At 42.0% G+C, this 17,464-nt stretch overlaps 1 protein-coding gene across 1 annotated transcript in view; it reads left to right on the plus strand.

Annotated features, from left to right (window-relative positions):
- Positions 1–17,464, plus strand: part of uroc1 (urocanate hydratase 1) — a 32,238-nt gene that overhangs the window by 1,596 nt on the left and 13,178 nt on the right. Inside the window, exons 2-9 of the mRNA XM_039771585.1 lie at positions 2,122–2,252; positions 3,744–3,837; positions 3,920–3,979; positions 10,112–10,240; positions 11,773–11,834; positions 14,001–14,067; positions 14,223–14,366; positions 16,809–16,897. Of these exons, the coding sequence (XP_039627519.1) occupies positions 2,122–2,252; positions 3,744–3,837; positions 3,920–3,979; positions 10,112–10,240; positions 11,773–11,834; positions 14,001–14,067; positions 14,223–14,366; positions 16,809–16,897 (776 nt within the window). The remainder of the gene's footprint in view (positions 1–2,121; positions 2,253–3,743; positions 3,838–3,919; positions 3,980–10,111; positions 10,241–11,772; positions 11,835–14,000; positions 14,068–14,222; positions 14,367–16,808; positions 16,898–17,464) is intronic.

Here is a 17,464-nt window from a genome sequence, read left to right on the forward strand (position 1 = left end):
GAGATACCCAGCAGGATGCTAAACCTAAACTTGAGTCCTTTTAGAATTCTGAACCCATTGGTGTTTCACAAATCTGTTAGCATCGATTCGTGGAGCCTGTTACAGATCTTAATAAAAGGATATTTCTGTAACCTTTGCGCGATCACTTTGTAGCTCTACTTTAACACCTTTAAGGGTGTAAATCTTTAAAAATAAAGATAAAGGTGCCAAAGTGGTTCTTCAGAGTGACACCATAGGCCAGGGGGGTTCTCAGTTTTAGTCCCAGAAGTCTGCAGTGGGTGTGGATTTTCATTCCAACCAATTCTGTAATTTAATTATATGACCTGTTAGTGGTTTCATTCTTCCAAGACAAATCTTTTTCATGTTGTAGATTTTTGTTTTCTGAGAACATTAATCATATGAGATTTGTCCCTCTTGGGCCTTCCCTTTTCTATCATTTATTTCAAAACCTTGCATTAACACAGATACGTAATGATGCATATACACAGGATTAAATGGAGCTGCTGGCTCCTTTATCATCTGCACCTCTTTATTAACTGAAGGCTGGTTAAAAAAATGAACAACAATTAAAACTTAAATGTAGCAGGCAGTTAAGAGGTCTGAATAATAACAAACAAGTTAACTAAATCTAAGCCCAAAGAAACATGCAGTAAATAAACAGGTTCAGATTACGAGACTGACTGAAGTGGAGGTCAACAGCCACTGTGGCCTTTCAGAATGTAACAGGGGAGCCCTGCCATAGGGGAGCCATCCATGTGAAGATTCCAGAAGCCCCCTTTATTTAGATCCATAACAGGTTTCATAAATCATCAGGAATAGACAATAAGTTTTCTCTTTTGAATGAGCTGTGTTACCTGTCTAAGACTTTTGATTCTGATCTGATATACAGTACTTTAGTAATCTCTGAGGGGACATTGTGTTTTCACATGAGCTTTGGAGATTCAAGCACAGATGGGTTGAAAGTTTTCCAGGTTGCTGTGGGGTAGACCAGTAAGTGCACAGCAGTGGGCTAACATCCATTTCAACGCCAATTCTTGCTTTGAGTCCTTTGCTTTACTTGTCACTTACCTGGAACTGAAAAAGCAGGTTTTTGGATTATGGAATTAAGTTTGTTCAGTTTATACCTATGTCTTTTTTTTTTTAAACCTGTTTAATCCGGACTGGGGTCATGGGAGAGGGAAGCTGGATCCAATCCCATAGCGTACAAGATTGGAACAAGCCCTGAACAGGTTGCCAGTCTATCACAGGGTGACCACCCACCACACACACGGGGCCTCATTTAGTCTCTCCAATCTACCTAAACTGCATGTCTTAGGACAGGGGGAGGAAACCCCCGCAGACATGTGAAGACCCTGGTCTACTAACTGCAAGGCCACCATACTTTTTAACCTGAGAATAAATAGAAAATACAGACCACCATGTGATCAGGCTCAGGTTGGATGTGATGTTAGGTTTGGGGAATTAAACTAATAAAGAAGGGCGGCTAGGAGCTTTGGCACAGACATCACTCCATTGCAGGGCACACTTTTTCATCCAGGGCTAATTTAGAGTTGCTAATCAAACCATGTCTTGCCAGTACTGCCAAGGGAGGAATAAACAGAATTAAAAACGGATGACTAGTGTCAGTACAAGCCTATCCTGCCTGTTACTACAAAGAGACAAATTAATACCAATCTGGCATTAAACTGTGACCAAGCTGATCATGTTGCTTGCTTTGAAGCCTAACCTGAGGACAGATAGAGAATGTGCCCAAAGGAAGAAAATAAGCTTATTATACAGAAAAGTGCTACTTTGTCCTGTTTTTCCATCCCGAAAGTTTCAATTTTTACGTCAATAGTTTATGCAACACCCATTTATTATTGATGACTCAATATGGGCATCTGCCCTGCCGCTGGCAGACCATGTATCCAGACCAGACATCCCCCAGGCTCATATCTGTTGGTCAAACCCGGTAAAAAATAGGGTTAGAACAGCGAATTACTGAAAACAGAGCAGGCTGTTTCTGTCAGTTCCCTCTTGATATTGACAATACAGGGCTGAGTGGAGGAGATGTTCTGCTGTCTTCCACTCCTCCTCCTCCTTCTCCTCACTGCTGCACTGTTGCTGTCTTGTCTTTGGCAGGTTGCCCTCCGCAATGCCCTGCGCTACTTCCCGCCTGGGACCCACGCTGTTCTGGCCCCCGAGTTTGCTGAAGAGTTACGGCTGTATGGGCACATCTATATGTACCGCTTCTGCCCCAGAATTGACATGCGGTAAGTGTGGCTGTACTGCTGGCGCTCAAAGCCTTTATTTGAAAAAAAGCCAACATGGCACCTCTGGATCAGATGGCTGGCAGCTCAGGACTTGTCTTGAACGCAGAGGTTGCCATCGTTTTGCCATTCCTTGTTATTCATTTCTGTGTTGCTTTGATGCTCCCTCTCCTTTCTCTGTGGTTGTCTTTTGACTTTATCTTTGAAGCGTTGCGTCTTTTGCCTTTCTTAAGAAGCATTTACTTAAAATGTGGTGAATGTGTTTCTGTTGGTAGTTCCTGGCCTAAGTTCAAATGCCTGAATATTAAAAGTCCTGTGCTTTTAAAGTTTAAATGGAGAGCAGTGTGACCAGGAGTCTGATGAGCTGCATCTTCATGAAGCACATCTACTGTAATTCCAGACTGCCGGGGAGGTCTCCCTGCTCTGCTGCACGGCCTCTGGACTGTTTGAAGTAGCTGCTGTGCTTTAGGCTTCTGTGCAGCTCTGCTCTTCTGAGGCATTCTTTTATGCTGAACTCGGCTTCTCAGCCTGCTTATCTCTCCAGCTTGGCCTGCATGGTTGGCTGCATTTAATCTCAAAGGCAGTGTAGGGACAGCAACTACCCATATTTGGGGACACCATTTTCTTCTACTTTTTCATAGTGGTCTCCATTGACTATAAAGGACTGGGTTAGGATGAAAGGGAAGATGAGCAGTAGACTTGTACTGTGGACAGATGATCCAGCGGAAAGAAAGAATGAAGATATGCTGTTCTGGGTGGTTTTCACACTTAACTGCGCATGTAGAGTACCTCTGGAAGACACTTGGGTGGGCCGTCCTGCCATTATTGCCATTCCCTGAATCCTGTAAGATTCATTGTAAGGTTTAGGTAGAGGGCAGCATTTTTTACAGTAAAGCATAGATCCAATCTCTCTATTATAATAAAACTAGCGACTGGGAGCCCGATTGAATCGGGCTACAAATACTACGTTTGTAAATTCCCCCATCCTAAAACTGAGGAGGTGGTAATGCCAACTTAAAATCTGGAGCAATGATGGAGAAAAGTCACAATTATAAACAAAAATGAGGATAAATGTCCATGTGTTTGAACTGATATGATGCAGTATTCTACTTAGGCTACATTCACACTGCACTTTAATCCGTTAATTTGTTTTATTTTGTTTCTTTCATACAAATCACTTGCAAATTCAGGTTGAATAGTCAAATAGGACTATTTACCAATATCTATCCTGTCATTGATAATAGAATTCATCATACAGATATGATATACTGGAGAATTCCTCACTCAGTTGAAAATTGGGAGCAACAAATACACTCGCTTGGCATTCCAGGCCCCCACTCCGATGTTGCATCAAGTGCCACGTCTACTGAGCTTAGTAACTCCTGTGTCACAAGTGGCATTAGCTGAGCCTGATGCTTTCCAATTGTTTAGCACCTTTTTTTTCTAGGAACCTGCACACCTCTTTATAACCGTTGCATTTCCTGTCCATTTCAGGGCCTATCCTATTGATCGCTATCCATGCAAGACCAAACAAGCTGCAGCTATCATGCACATGATCATGAACAACCTGGATCCCTGCGTCGCACAGGTAGTCTAAGCTGAGAGATACGTTTCGTGAGATGTCTTGGCAGAGGTTAGGCTCTCGGTTAATCTGAATCTTCTCTCTTTAGTTTCCACAGGAACTCGTTACATATGGAGGGAACGGGCAAGTGTTCAGTAATTGGGCTCAGGTAGGGTCGCCATATTTGTCAGTTCTTGTGGTGTGTGTGTGTTTGTGGGTGACTTGTCACTAGGAGTTCATGTTACCCTTCACTCAATACAGGACCCACTTGGGATTAGCTTTTCAGAATGTCTTTGATTATTCATTCACCTCGATCTGCTTCGGAGAGTCCTTGGGTTCCGCTGGTTTGACTTTGTGTTGAGTGAGCGGTTGCTCACAGAGTCCCGATTGAGTCCCATTACCTTTATTGCGAGGGAGCGTCAGTTACGGCACTACGGCCATGTGGTGCGATTTCACTAAGGGCGATCCAGCTTGAAGGATTATCATTGTTGAGGACCCAAGTGGCTGGACCAGGCCAAGGGGACGCCCACCTGGTTGCAGCAGATTGATGGCCATTTCCAGAGGGTGGGACTGGACTGTGTGTCTGTCTGGGGTGTTGCCAACCAGGATCCCAAACTGTTTTGTCGTGTGGTGTACCAGTGCATGCTCCCCAACCTGACCTTCATAATCGCTAGGAAGCTGTATTTCTAGGTAAGACCCTGCCCTGAGAAGGGACACCATTGCACAAAAATTTGTATTTATGCACATTTGAACTTCAAAACTATAATCCCTCGGAGCTGTCCAGATGGTGGTATAAACTTGAAAAATCAAAATGGCTGATTATCTTCTCTTGGTGTAAAGCTGGGCTGACATCCTTGTACAGTTCCACCCACTTTATTGGACATATTTTAAAATCCAATCTATTTGAGTAGTTTTCACTGTAATACATCATTAACACAAATCCTTCAGGAGCTCTTTAGCAACCTTAGACGATCTTGCAGTCCTACTGTTTAAGATGAATCCTAAACCTCAAGGTTGCATGTTCAGTCCCCAGCCGATCCTGAGTGAGTTACTTCACCTTCCTAGAGCTGTCCACCTTAAGTGTCTGTCCAGTTCCTTTGTCTCTGTCATTCCAACAGATGGCACATCAAAAGCATTAACACTGCTTTTGCGAAACTCGTAGCAAATGGCATATGGCTGAGACATTTGTATTTATAATTCCAACAGATGGCTCATCACAAGCATTTCTAGTAATACATTTTATAACTACAAATGTCTGAGATGCGCCGTCTATTGGAATGACAACATGCATTACTGTATCCATTGAAAAATCTGTTCTAATAGATGGTGCACTGCAAACATTAACACTAAGGTCGGTGTTGATTTATTCAGATTTCAACCGGTCTTCTATGGGTTGAACATCTCTAAGGAAATAATTGGACAACAATTATCGGCTCATAGGGAAAGGGTCCATGTGTTATGAAGCAGACTTGTTAACTCTACTCTTAATTAACACTGTATGGAGAAGATGATCTAATCTCCAGTTTATATACCGTACAGCACCACCATTTCAGTTTGTTTTACACAGTATAACAGAAATACATTCAAAGTGTTAACCAGTTGAGGGACTTAATTGAGATCACACAAAGTAGGTGAGGGGAATGCATATAAAGGTGTAAGCCTTTTACAGGGAGAGGAAAGGAGGTGGAAGTTGAGGGTGGGGGCGCGATGGCATCTGCTAAAATCTGTACCAAATGTGCACCTTTTAAAGTCTGAGTGGGGGCATGGAGTCCAGACAGCATTACAGGTCCAACCCGGCACACATCTGTGGTGTATTAAGGCCCGGGCAGATGAAAGCAGGCTTTTATGTGGGGGACGCGTGCCCCAGCGGTAGCAGGTTTTAGATGGGAGCAAGCGTGCGACTCAATGAGGCGTAACACAGCCTACACTTTTATGAGTCTGGATCCACACCTGGAAGGCTGTGGTGGATGATGGGGGACTGTGGGGGGTGGCTGTCTGCAGTTTGTACGGTTACTTCAGTTTGAAGTCTTCAGGGGAAAACCCACTCTGATCTCAAATAACGCATGTGTGAGGAAAATCCTTAGTTTGTTCACTTAAGTCTCGATATGAAACCAAAAAGGAAGCCACTAGCATTCGCGTTCACGTAACAGAAGCCTTAGATCACTGATGACTTGGTAAAGGTGCTATATATATGTGTGTGTGTGTATGCGCTAGCCTCTTTACGGTTCTGCCACTTACGTATGGGGATGTGGATGTACAATTTAAACAGATTTTTATTTTCATGGGACTTGTTACATATGCATAATAGAACTATTTTACATTACAACAAGTAATTCACCATATTAAAAAATAGTAAAATGTAATTTGAAAGTCAAGCATATTTCATGTTGCTTTAGTTATTCATCATGTAATACAATTTTGTTCTGTTTGGCTTTGAGATTAACACACAAATACTTTTTAAACTTAAACTTTTACTGTTTGGACTTTCATCGTGACAACAAAGCATTTAACAGCCCATGGTTGAATTTTGTTTCTTTCTCTCTATTAAATAAAACGACTTTTTTAAATGTTTGGCTCTGAGATTTGATTGTCTTTGCAAAAGCTATTCCAACTGGAAACTGTAAACGTTTTAATATGAATGGCATATCAAGATCTCGTTTGTTGTTTAGTATTCTCTCCTGAAGATGTACTACATTACCTTTCTTGGAAACATCCTTTTTCAACAGTAATTCGTGCGGTGGAAGACCGGATGGTGTTACCGGTTGTAGATATTGTTTGTGATAGACTGGATGGATGGTGTTAACGGTTTTAGATATTCTTCGTAATACTGTAAGTTAATGTTTTCATCTAATGCACGGTCACCAACAACTGTTTCAGCATAGTCTATTGATATGCATTTAACCAATTTGCCCTGCAACCGATCATCATTTTTGGCATTCATTCGTTTCTCGGTGCTAGGATTGCAGGTGTAATAATTTTTTTCTGTTGATAACCCTTTGTGATGAAATTCTTCAATAAGATTTGGACATAATATGTCATCTTTAATTGGGAACTTAAAGTGAGGAAAAAATTAAAATTTATAATAGCTGAGAGAGCAGGAACTGTGCAAATTAAAGTAGAAAGCATACTGACTTTATTCCCCAGAACGTGATTAGCTAGATCCAATAAGTTGTACCATCTGTGAAAATGCTTAAATGTTAAAGTCCAGAGGCCTCATGCATAACGGCGTGCATAGAATTCACATGGAGGCAAAGAAAAACGTACTATTTGTTGGTTTAAATAGTGGTATTAACAACAAAAGGAAGTTGATCGAATGACCGACTGGCAGAGAAACTCAAAAGCTCAAGTTCACAAAGTCGCACAGTGCCTGAAATAAAAAAAGAGGTTGTCGGATATCAAAGTCACAGTAAAAAGACGAGCTGTAGTCCACCGTCTGAGTGTCATATGAAAGCTTATTAGGGTACAGAGAAAAAAAAAAATATTAGGGACACAGTGGAAGGAATAAAGCTCAAAATGTCAACTTTAATCTCGAAATTTCCACTTTAATCACGTAGTTTATTTTGTCATTTTAAAGTAGAACATCATAAACTTCTTCTTAAATTTGTTTAGTTACGGTGGTATTTGAGAAATTAGTAAATTAAAGTTGCACGTTAAATGCTTTGTTTTGTATGTGTTCTTCGTGTGTAAATCACTACGTGATTCTTAAACTGGCTTTCTTTCCCTCCGACATGACACAGAATCCATTATATTTGTGATATTACAGTTGTCTGAATAATTTAAATACTGAGATGTACATACTTGATATCATTACAGTATTCATATCATATCAATTAAAGCGTGTTATTAAACATGGGTACACGGTGGCGCACTGATAGTGATGAACTGGTGCCCTGTCCAGAGATTGTTCCTGCCTCCTGCAAGATCCTTGCTGCACCGTGCGCGACCTTCGATGAAATAATTTATTTCGGCAGTACTGTCTCTTTCAGACATACTAACCCCCAATTCCAGCCCTTCCTTTTCTTTCTCCAAGTAACCAATAACCCCACAATCAGCTCAGTAATAGACATTAAGCCATCTGTAAGCTTAGAAGTCCAGACTTTTAAGGAACATTGAAATATCTTTGTAGTACATTTAATTATCTATCCATCTCTTCTTCCAGTGTCGCGCCAGCCCCAGCAAGAATACAGCGCAAGGCAGGAACAATCCCTGAACTAGCTAGCGCCGTGACACAGTGTCCTTGCATGTTTAATTATTAACAATATACAGTAGATTATTTAAATGATATTTTATCTGTATAATGGAATATATTTAGCTATATAAAGATATCGTCATATCATGTAAATACGCGCTTTATAAAGTGGCTCAGGTTGTGCAATATTATAACTGTATCACAAGTTTACAGTGAGGTAATTGTACTTATAAGTACAAACAGTTCTACAAGGAGCACTTGATGGACTGATTGAGTGCGTTTTAGAGTTCTTGGGATGAAACTGTTACTGAACCGTGAGGTCAGTACAGGAAAGGGTCTGAAGCGTTTGCTGTATGGGGGAAGTTGAAATAGAACGTGTGGCTGAGGCAGCGTGTGCTTGATGCTGTATACCCATAATTCTCTTTCCAATCAGCTGCTGCAGAGCTGTGATTCCACACTCGGATACAGTGATGTAAATACTCCGAGTGGTGCAGTGAGAGTAATATGGAAAAAGATGATCCGCTGTGGCAGCCTCTAACAGGAGCATTTGAAAGAGGAATAAGAAGGTGCAGTGGGAGTTTAAACACTAAAGCAGTTATGGTATTTGGGATAGTTTGACCATTCTGTGGATCATTCTATAAGTTAATTACAAATGCCTTAAACTAATAAACAATATGCAGTTAATTTTAATGTATATGATAAAGGCACGTCAGGAATGTGGATCTAAAAAACAAAGGGAAACCACACTGGAACAAAAGCACTGCTTTGGTGCCTGGTGCCGCCAGTTTGCAAAACCGAGTGGAGATCTTGCATATGTCAGGGTTTGAGGTAGCGTGAAAATGCGCTTGGCTTTATGCCGAGTTTAGGTTTTATACATCGCATTTTGAAAGTAGAAACGGGAGCATGCAACATTTTTGTGCGTACGCACCGTTTATACATGAGGCCCCAGGAGTCCTGCCCAAGGGGGTAGTGCCAAGGTAATGTATACACTGCTTTTCAGTAGGTCTACCTTTCCCTAGTTTTTCATGGCAATCTGTTTGCATGCATTCTTGATTTGGGAATCAAAATGTAAGAAAATAATGTGTTGCATAGCAAAGTCTCTCTAAGATACCAAGGGGTCAAAAAAAATATAGCCTAAAATTCTGATGGTGACCAAAACAAATACTAAAGTTCATGTCAATCACTTGAGTCATTCTAGAGTGATGCATGGACTTTAGAGACAGACATCCTTAACTTTACTTATGAACTAGTGATGTTAATCTCTTGTTCTCATCTCAGTTTTGAAGCCTGAGAGCTTTCCAAGTTAGACCCTTAATGGGTCTCCTCAGGTGTTCATGTTTGATAGTGGAACTCATTCTCTCACTTGCTTCCCACCCTCAGTTGCATCTTGAATGGGGCAATAGGAGTGGAGTGGAGGGTAGGGAGGAGTGCACTGTAGTAACATCACTTTGTGTGCTGATGATCCCAATAAGTGAAGCTTCCTTTCAGTCTCCTGCTCACTTTTGAGTTTTGTGAGGACCCTGTTTGACATCTACTGTGTGCTCTGGCATGGATGTGAGAAACTGGGTCAATCCCATTTCGGAATATAACCGCAAGTCCAGTCTGGCCTGAATATACTCACAAAATGATCCCTGTGCAGCCCAAAGCCACCAACTTCTTGCAGTCTGTGTGTGTGTGTTTTGTTTTTTTTTTTTGTTCAATATTCAAGTGTTTGGGGGAAGAAAAACTAACGTCTGAAGATGTTTGAGCAAACAAGCTGGCAGATTTCCACTGGGAGGCCCAGGGCCTGAGAACCTTGAATTTTATAGGCTATTAAATGTGTAGTTTGTCTGCATTTTCTATTTTAAGTGGACTAATTAAAAGAGAATTTTCCTAGTCTGCGATTCACGTCTGGCAGATCACCAAGCCCTTGGTGTCCCATGGAAAAGAAAGGGGGCAACAAAATTCCCTGAATACTTGGCTTTTGTGTGTGTGGATGAGAGTGTCCTGAAAGCATACATGTGTAGTGAAGCTGCAGAAGGAAAAAATGCAGATGAGTGGAAGTCTGGTAGATAATGAAATGTGCTGATGGATTCATGTCTTACCTACATGTCCTGTCCTCCTCCTGCTCAGTTCTGGCTGGTGATGAACTACCTGGCGGAGATGACTGAAGAGCAGACGCTGGTCATGTACAGCGGCCATCCTCTGGGACTCTTTCCAAGCCATCCCAATGCCCCCAGGGTGGTCATCAGCAATGGAATGGTAAGTGTGAAGTACCAAATCATGAGATGGAATGAGAACAACAATCCCAGTAGGTTTAGATTTCATAGGCAAAAACATTTAATTCTGGTGTTGGACACCATCTTCAGAACGGGGATTAGTCTGAGGTTTGGGTGGCATACCTCCTAGAGCTTTTTAAATTGGTAAATTTAAATATCCCGACTATAAACCAATGATGGTGACCTTGATTTTTGCTGATCTTTGCAAGGTTTCTTTGGGTCAGGTCTTTATACATCCTGTCCATCAGTGTGATTACCCAGTTGATATTAGCAGGGTGAGGTTCATGAGCAGCTCTGATGGCTGAACAGTAAAATATCATCTGCTGATCCGGGCAGACAGTGAAAAGTGAGCTGTAAGTTGCTTTGGTTGTGAGAATTTGAACTGACTGTGGTGGCAGCCATCTTCAGTGTGTTCATGAAAATCTATAGAGAAGCTGCTGGGTATTTAGGAGGCAGTACACCAACAATTATGAACTATTTCACAAAATCGATACTGCAAGTCCAAAAGCCTGATGTTGGAAGCATGAGAAACATTTAACTAGAAGTCTTAGCAGAAGCATCAAGGAGACTGAGCACAGGTAAGTGGCTACTGCCAGTTCAAATACCCAAGGATTTTGAGGGCCCTGGTTAATCATTTGATAGCATCCAAGAGCTCATTGCTTTTAGGGTAGCACTGCAGAATCTATTTTTGGACCTCCTTTTGGTTTGCTTCCTTGTTTTACCTGCCTGATAATCAAGGTGGTTTTAAATGCTCGAGTTGAATACACTGAGGTTTCTTCCCTAGGAGTCTCTGGCCATGTTGTCATTTTCAGTGTCTAGAGCTATTGATTCCAGTCATGTGCACTTCAGTAGATGGCCTGCTTCATTTCCCAGGCATCAAGGTGAAACATTGCAGTTTGATTCCAAAGATTCAGGTTATGATGCTTGACCTTATTGCTGATCTTAACTGGTTTCTTAGATTTTCTAGGTGGCACAACCTTGGAACTGGTGTTCTATTCTATCACCTGGATCCGACTGCTCTACGGGTATACATGTATAGTACTTGTTATATAAAAAAAAATTGCTGTCCCAGGTGACCGAGCAGGACAAAGGTTACCACTGTGGACCAACTGCTTCAGGAATCTCTGTGAATTCCTGTTCACTCATTGTCATTGTATTGGATCTCCAGTTTCATTGCTCCTACAAATGTATGCCAATTAGACAAGCGTGGTACCTCATGTTGACAGGATAGTCTGGGCTGCCTATAACCCTGTAATGTGGTGAGGGTTTAGAGATTGAAAGGATGGGTGATCCTAGTGCTGAAAACGGTCCACTTCCTCATCAGAAGATGGAACTTAAGGTGATTATTAAAGGGTTGCCCACTCTCACCTATTTTGGGTGGCTAAATGAACGCTAAAGGTGGGCTTGGCTCCTTTTGAAGATTTGAGGGATCAGTTTCCCTGGGGTCTGATTCTATATGGTTGAACTTTGTTGAGCTTGGATATGCAGTGTTCACTTTCATTTTTCTTGTTGCAGGTGATCCCAAATTATTCATCGAGAAGTGAATATGAGAAGATGTTTGCCATGGGAGTCACAATGTAGGTTTTGAATGTAAACCTGGCGCTACTCACCCCTTGGTAACATGCATGCTGTGACAAACGGTATAACTCTGTGTTTTCTATGAAGTACCAAACTGTAAAACCTCCATAAAAGTAGAGTTACCCTCCTGGAAAGTGGCTTTTAAGAAAGATTTGCCCATGAGCAGACTACTCCAGTAGAAGTTTTAAGTATCAGATATAGAGTGTACTTAACTGTCAAAAGTACAAGTCAATCAAGGATTACTCCTCGCTTGCTTTGTGTATATATGTTGTAATGAGAAACCACAGAGCCAGGAAAAGGTTTGGGGAACCACCCCATATACTGGAGAAAGAACTGAGAAAGCTGCAAAGACATTTTGCACAAAAGCTAAGCCTCTCTAGACCGCGTCCAATACGGGGGGACATACAAAATACAAAGGGGATGGAGGCTTTATAGGAAGCGGGGAGGAAGAGGCGGGTCAGTGCAGCTGCCTCCAGAAGTGAGGTCAGGATTAGGAGTGGATGGGGTGACCGTCAAGTCTGTGGAGGAACTGGAAGAAAGGTTCAGTCGGTTTTCCTTCTGTGAATCTACAGGGGAAGGAGAAAAGTTTTAGTGCACACTGCCAATCCTTGGCCTGGTGTAACAACAAAATTGGGTCAAGTCCATCAACTGTGTGTGACAATGTACTGTATAGTCAATTTTTTTTTTTTTACAAACCTAAAATATTCAGGCTACCTTCTTTTTGGTTGTGAGTCGTTCTATAATCATTAAAATATGAGCCAAGTAGTTACAACTTGAAGCAGTGACATTCAGTGTGATCGGACATCTTAAATTTCTGCATTGTAATTCACTGGACAGGGGGGTGCTAATAGGAGAGGCGTACAGGCATCTTTTGCTTTGAGGAACTAATTAGTTCCTAAAAACCACTTCATAATGTGAATTTTCATAACCTAATTACGATTCATTAAACTGGAAAACATTTTAAGCATTCCCTGTTCCCAAAAAAGTCCCTTGGTTGTTTTTGTTGAAATAACACTGAAGTATGTGAAAATAAATAGAATTCGTTTAATAATAACCTTAGCCATCCCAACAGACCCTAGTAAGGCATTGTGATGCTTAATAAAAGGTTGCACCTACACCTGGATGGCCACACTGGCTCAGCGTCTTTGTTCCCTATCAGTCTTGAGAGACTCATTTCTGTTAATTGGCTTTTAATTCAGTAATTTCTTGTTTCTCAAGTTTGAAACTGATGGGATTCCTATGGATCTCATTGCGTGTTTTACGTTCCTATGACTTGGTGAAGAAGGTCCGCTCACAGAGCCATGTTTTGTTTCATTGATCTGCCTACTCCCGGTACTCTAGACAGCTAATGATCTTTAACAGGTGGGCAAGGGTGCAGGGGGGTCCTCGTTTCTCACCACCTAATGCCAGTTGATTGCAGTCATGCCACATGTGCGTGTACACAGACACACTGCTGTTACCCTACAGCCTTTTTCTGAATGTTCAGACCAATCAGAGGAATGTGGAATGCAAGAAATCTCTTTAAACAAGCAGCTGAGATTCAACCAGAGTAGAGTTAGGGATTGGTAACCATAAAAGGGAAACGGCCAAGGTTCAAGTTACAGAGGCCATCGTCATCTCCTTTACTGATACCGATGTGGCCATACTGGTCAAACCCAATATTCCCCGCCACCCCCAATCATTTTCAATGGCCAGAGGCTGACAATGCGACTGAAGACCCCCCTTTTGCCAAAAACGAAATCCTAAATGAATATTACTACAATTTGATCATCCTTACTCTGAAATTCTCAAAAATGTCCAACATGACGCTGTAAGAGGAAAATTCCACACCTGACTTCACTTGCCTATATGGCGCTCTAACAAATGTTCCCTCTAATATCCCTTTAAAATCGAAATGGTGCATGTTCTCTGGTTGACTTTTTTGTGAATTGTGGGTGTATTACCAAAACGTTGAAAAATGCGCGGCCTTTCCAAAATGTTGTGCAGGAGAAGGAGTGAGCAGCAAGGGAAATGCAGAGATATCTTGTTATGTATATGCAAATACTCCAAAATCCAAAAATATCTCCACTACGTGTGCTCCCAAGAATTTCAGATTAGGGCTGCTCAACCTATACAGCTTTTTCTCCGAGGGGCCTCCTCTAACATGTCTTGTCTCTTTATGACAGGTATGGGCAGATGACTGCGGGAAGTTACTGTTACATTGGACCACAGGGAATTGTTCATGGGACGGTGGTAAGGCGATGCATGGCCTAGTGAATGGCCGCCTTGGCATAATGCTGTTCTGCCTTAATTTTTTTTTTTCTTGATTGCTGTCTTGGTGGTATGAGAGCCATATTGTTTCTCCCATGATCACTATAGCTTAGTGATGGCTTTCTCTTGCATTGCAGCTGACCGTGATGAATGCCGGGCGCCGGTATTTAGGCTCCAGTGATCTCAGTGGGAAGGTATTTGTCACCGCTGGTCTTGGGGGCATGAGTGGTGCTCAGGCTAAAGCAGCAGTCCTTGTTGGGTGCATTGGTGTCATTGCAGAGGTAAGACATAATTCAGTTATAGCAGCATTTCTCAACCTTTAAGTATTTGAGACCTGAGTTTCCATAAGAGTTTTAATCGCGCCCCCTCTAACATTTTTTTGAAATGTAGATGCATATTTTATTATACCTACTTAACTTATATCGACATTTATCTAACTCCTATATTTATTGTTCTAGTGTCAGAATGTAGTTTAAGTTAATTTGTTTCATATTTTTGATTCTTGTTTTCTTTTTTTTTTTCCACATCTTCGTGCCCCCCTTTTTGTTAGTTCATGCCCCCCTAGGAGAAACCGCCCCACAGGTTGAGAACCACTGTGTTATATGACTGTTCCTCACATGAAAGAATTGGCTGTTGAGCTACCACCCTTCTTTATAAACGCCATTACTGATCATTGAAATTGGCAGGATGATGACAAGGTGGCTAAATGTCTATGTCTAGGGTACCTAGTTACAGTCCTGGGGGTCTCCAGTGGATGCAGGTTTTTGTCCTGACCTACTTTGAAATTAGCAGCCAGGCCTAACCGATAATGAAATTTGATTTTAATGACTTGTTAGTGCTTTCATTCTTCCAAGTCAAATAATTGTGTATTTTTTGTATCCATAATGTTTTCTGGTCCTTCCCTTCTCTCTCATTTATTTCAAAAAAACATTGGGGAACACCCCAAATGTCAGTTAAGAGAAGAATGAGGGTGTGTTTAACAATGACAGTTCCAACTCTAGGAAGGAGTATCTTGTATCCAGTCATCTTCTACTGTCCCACAAAGTCTCTCCCCATGATCCATTGAAGACCACTCGTCTTCTGCCATGGCCTTTATTTACCATATGCTTCAAGACTCTCCATCTGTGTTCTTGAACCTTCTGGAACACAGAGCTCTGTATACTTGTGTAAGAGGTCACTGTCCTTTGTGTAAAAGGCAAAGCCCTCACTGACTGGTTGACTGACTGACTCACTGACTGACTCATCACTAATTCTCCAACTTCCCGTGTAGGTAGAAGGCTGAAATTTGGCAGGCTCATTCCTTACAGCTTACTTGCAAAAGTTGGGCAGGTTTCATTTCGAAATTCTACGCATAATGGTCATAACTGGAAGCTTTTTTTTCTCCATATAATGTAATGGAGTTGAGCTCGATGGCCATGGTGGGCGGAGTTTCTTGTGACATCATCACGCCTTCCACGTAATCACGTGAACTGACTGTCAACGCAGTGTGTAGAAAACCAGGAAGAGCTCCAAAAAGCGCTGAAGAAAACATGCATTATACAATTGAGAAGGCAGCGAAACAATAAGAAGCGAGCGAGTGACATATACTGTACAAGCATATTCATGAGTGCCGCTACTTCGGAAACAAAGCACGGTGTAAAGCTAAAGTTTAAATTAAGTTCATAGACAGGCTGCCGCTGGCATTTGTCATGCCCACAGGTAATGCGGGACAAAAGTTTAATGAGAGGATGCAGGATATAAATGAGAGTTTTGATCACTTTGTAACTAAGTTAAAATTGCAGGTGAGGGGCTGTGCTTATGCACAACACGTTACGCCTATTTTTTTAAAATCTGCAATTTATCCTCTGTACACATGATATGCACCTCTATGTTATAAAAGAAGAGACAAACTAAGAGTTTTGGGGCACTTGAAGGCCAACTCCGTATATTAAGAGCAAAACTCGGGTTTAAAACGTGTTGAGAAAAGAAAATAAACGTCATGTAGATGGTCTAGGCAGGTGGGTGCCGGAAGTGACGTCAGACATGTTAAGGTTGTCGGTCTTCTGGTCTACACAGAGAAAAGATATCAGTTAACAGCGCCCTCAGGTGTTCCGACATGAAATTACTATTATCTGAGCCTTTAAGCTGCCCCCTCAATGTATCCACATGTGACTGTTTAACTAGTGTATGTTTTTAGGACACTTTTTCTGCTATCAACATTTTATCCATTGTAACCACAGGCTTGCTGTTGGCTGGGCCATGTCAACAAGAGGTCCACGTTCACCGAGTATGTAATTTCTAAACCAATCCAAAGCTTCCTGAACCATCTAACTGTACCCACCCACTTTTCAGCCAACTTCACTCATAGTTATCTCCAGTCTTGTACGTATTATACATCTGATTCAGCAAGACTATCGTTTCAAAATGTTGGTGATTTCAGCGCTACGCTTGTCCTGATCATTCTTTTTGTTCAGAAAGAAAGACCTCCACCACATTTCTGTTCAAAAATTAAGACCTGTTTGGTCTGCTTAATTAATAAATCAAATTGGTCATTACAGCATCAGCACAAAAGCATGATGGGGAGCCGGGGTAGGTTGGGGCAGAGCCAAAAAGGAGCCAAGATGAAACCGACAGGACATTTATTTGGAGGGCATCGAATCTGGGTAACCTGGGACACTGAAGTTGCCAGTAAGTCTAGGGCCTGTCTAGCAAACTCCACTTTTGCCAATCTCTTGATTCCGCAGGTGGATGATGCTCCGCTAAAGAAGAGGCTTGATCAAGGCTGGCTGATGGAGGTCACTGCAGATCTGGATATCTGTGTTCAGAGAATCCGGTTAGTATTGTTGTTGTTTGTATGAAAAAATGTTAAGTCCAAGATCCAGGCATTTAATGACCTCTTGGGCACAGCCATCAGCAGTGTGTTTGTCTGCAGAGAGAGTGTTGACCTTGTCGAGAGGTTTACTTATCTCGGTAGTGACATTCATGTCTCTGGTGACTCTTCTCATGAAGTCAGTAGACAGATTGGGAGAGCATGGGAGCTCATGAGGTCGCTGGAAAAGGGGTGTGTGGCGTGTGGTCCAAGTCTTTAGAGCCCTGGTGCTTCCTGTCTTGCTATTTGGTTTCAAGACATAGATGCTATCCAGTGACCTGATATGAAGACTGGACTCCTTTGGTGCTGTGTCTCTTCAGAGAATTCTTGGGTACCGCTGGTTTGACTTTGTGTTGCTCATGGAGTCCCGAATGAGGCACATTACCTGCATTGTGAGGGAGCGTCAGTTACTGCACTATGGCTATGTGGCCCGATTCCCTGAGGGTGATCCATCTCATTAGGATCTTCATATTTGAGGACCAGAGTGTCTGGACCAGGCCAAGGAGACACGCATGTAACACCTGGCTGTGG

This window comes from Polypterus senegalus, chromosome 12 (assembly GCF_016835505.1).
Source record: "Polypterus senegalus isolate Bchr_013 chromosome 12, ASM1683550v1, whole genome shotgun sequence".
In the NCBI taxonomy this organism is placed as follows: Eukaryota; Metazoa; Chordata; class Cladistia; order Polypteriformes; family Polypteridae; genus Polypterus; species Polypterus senegalus.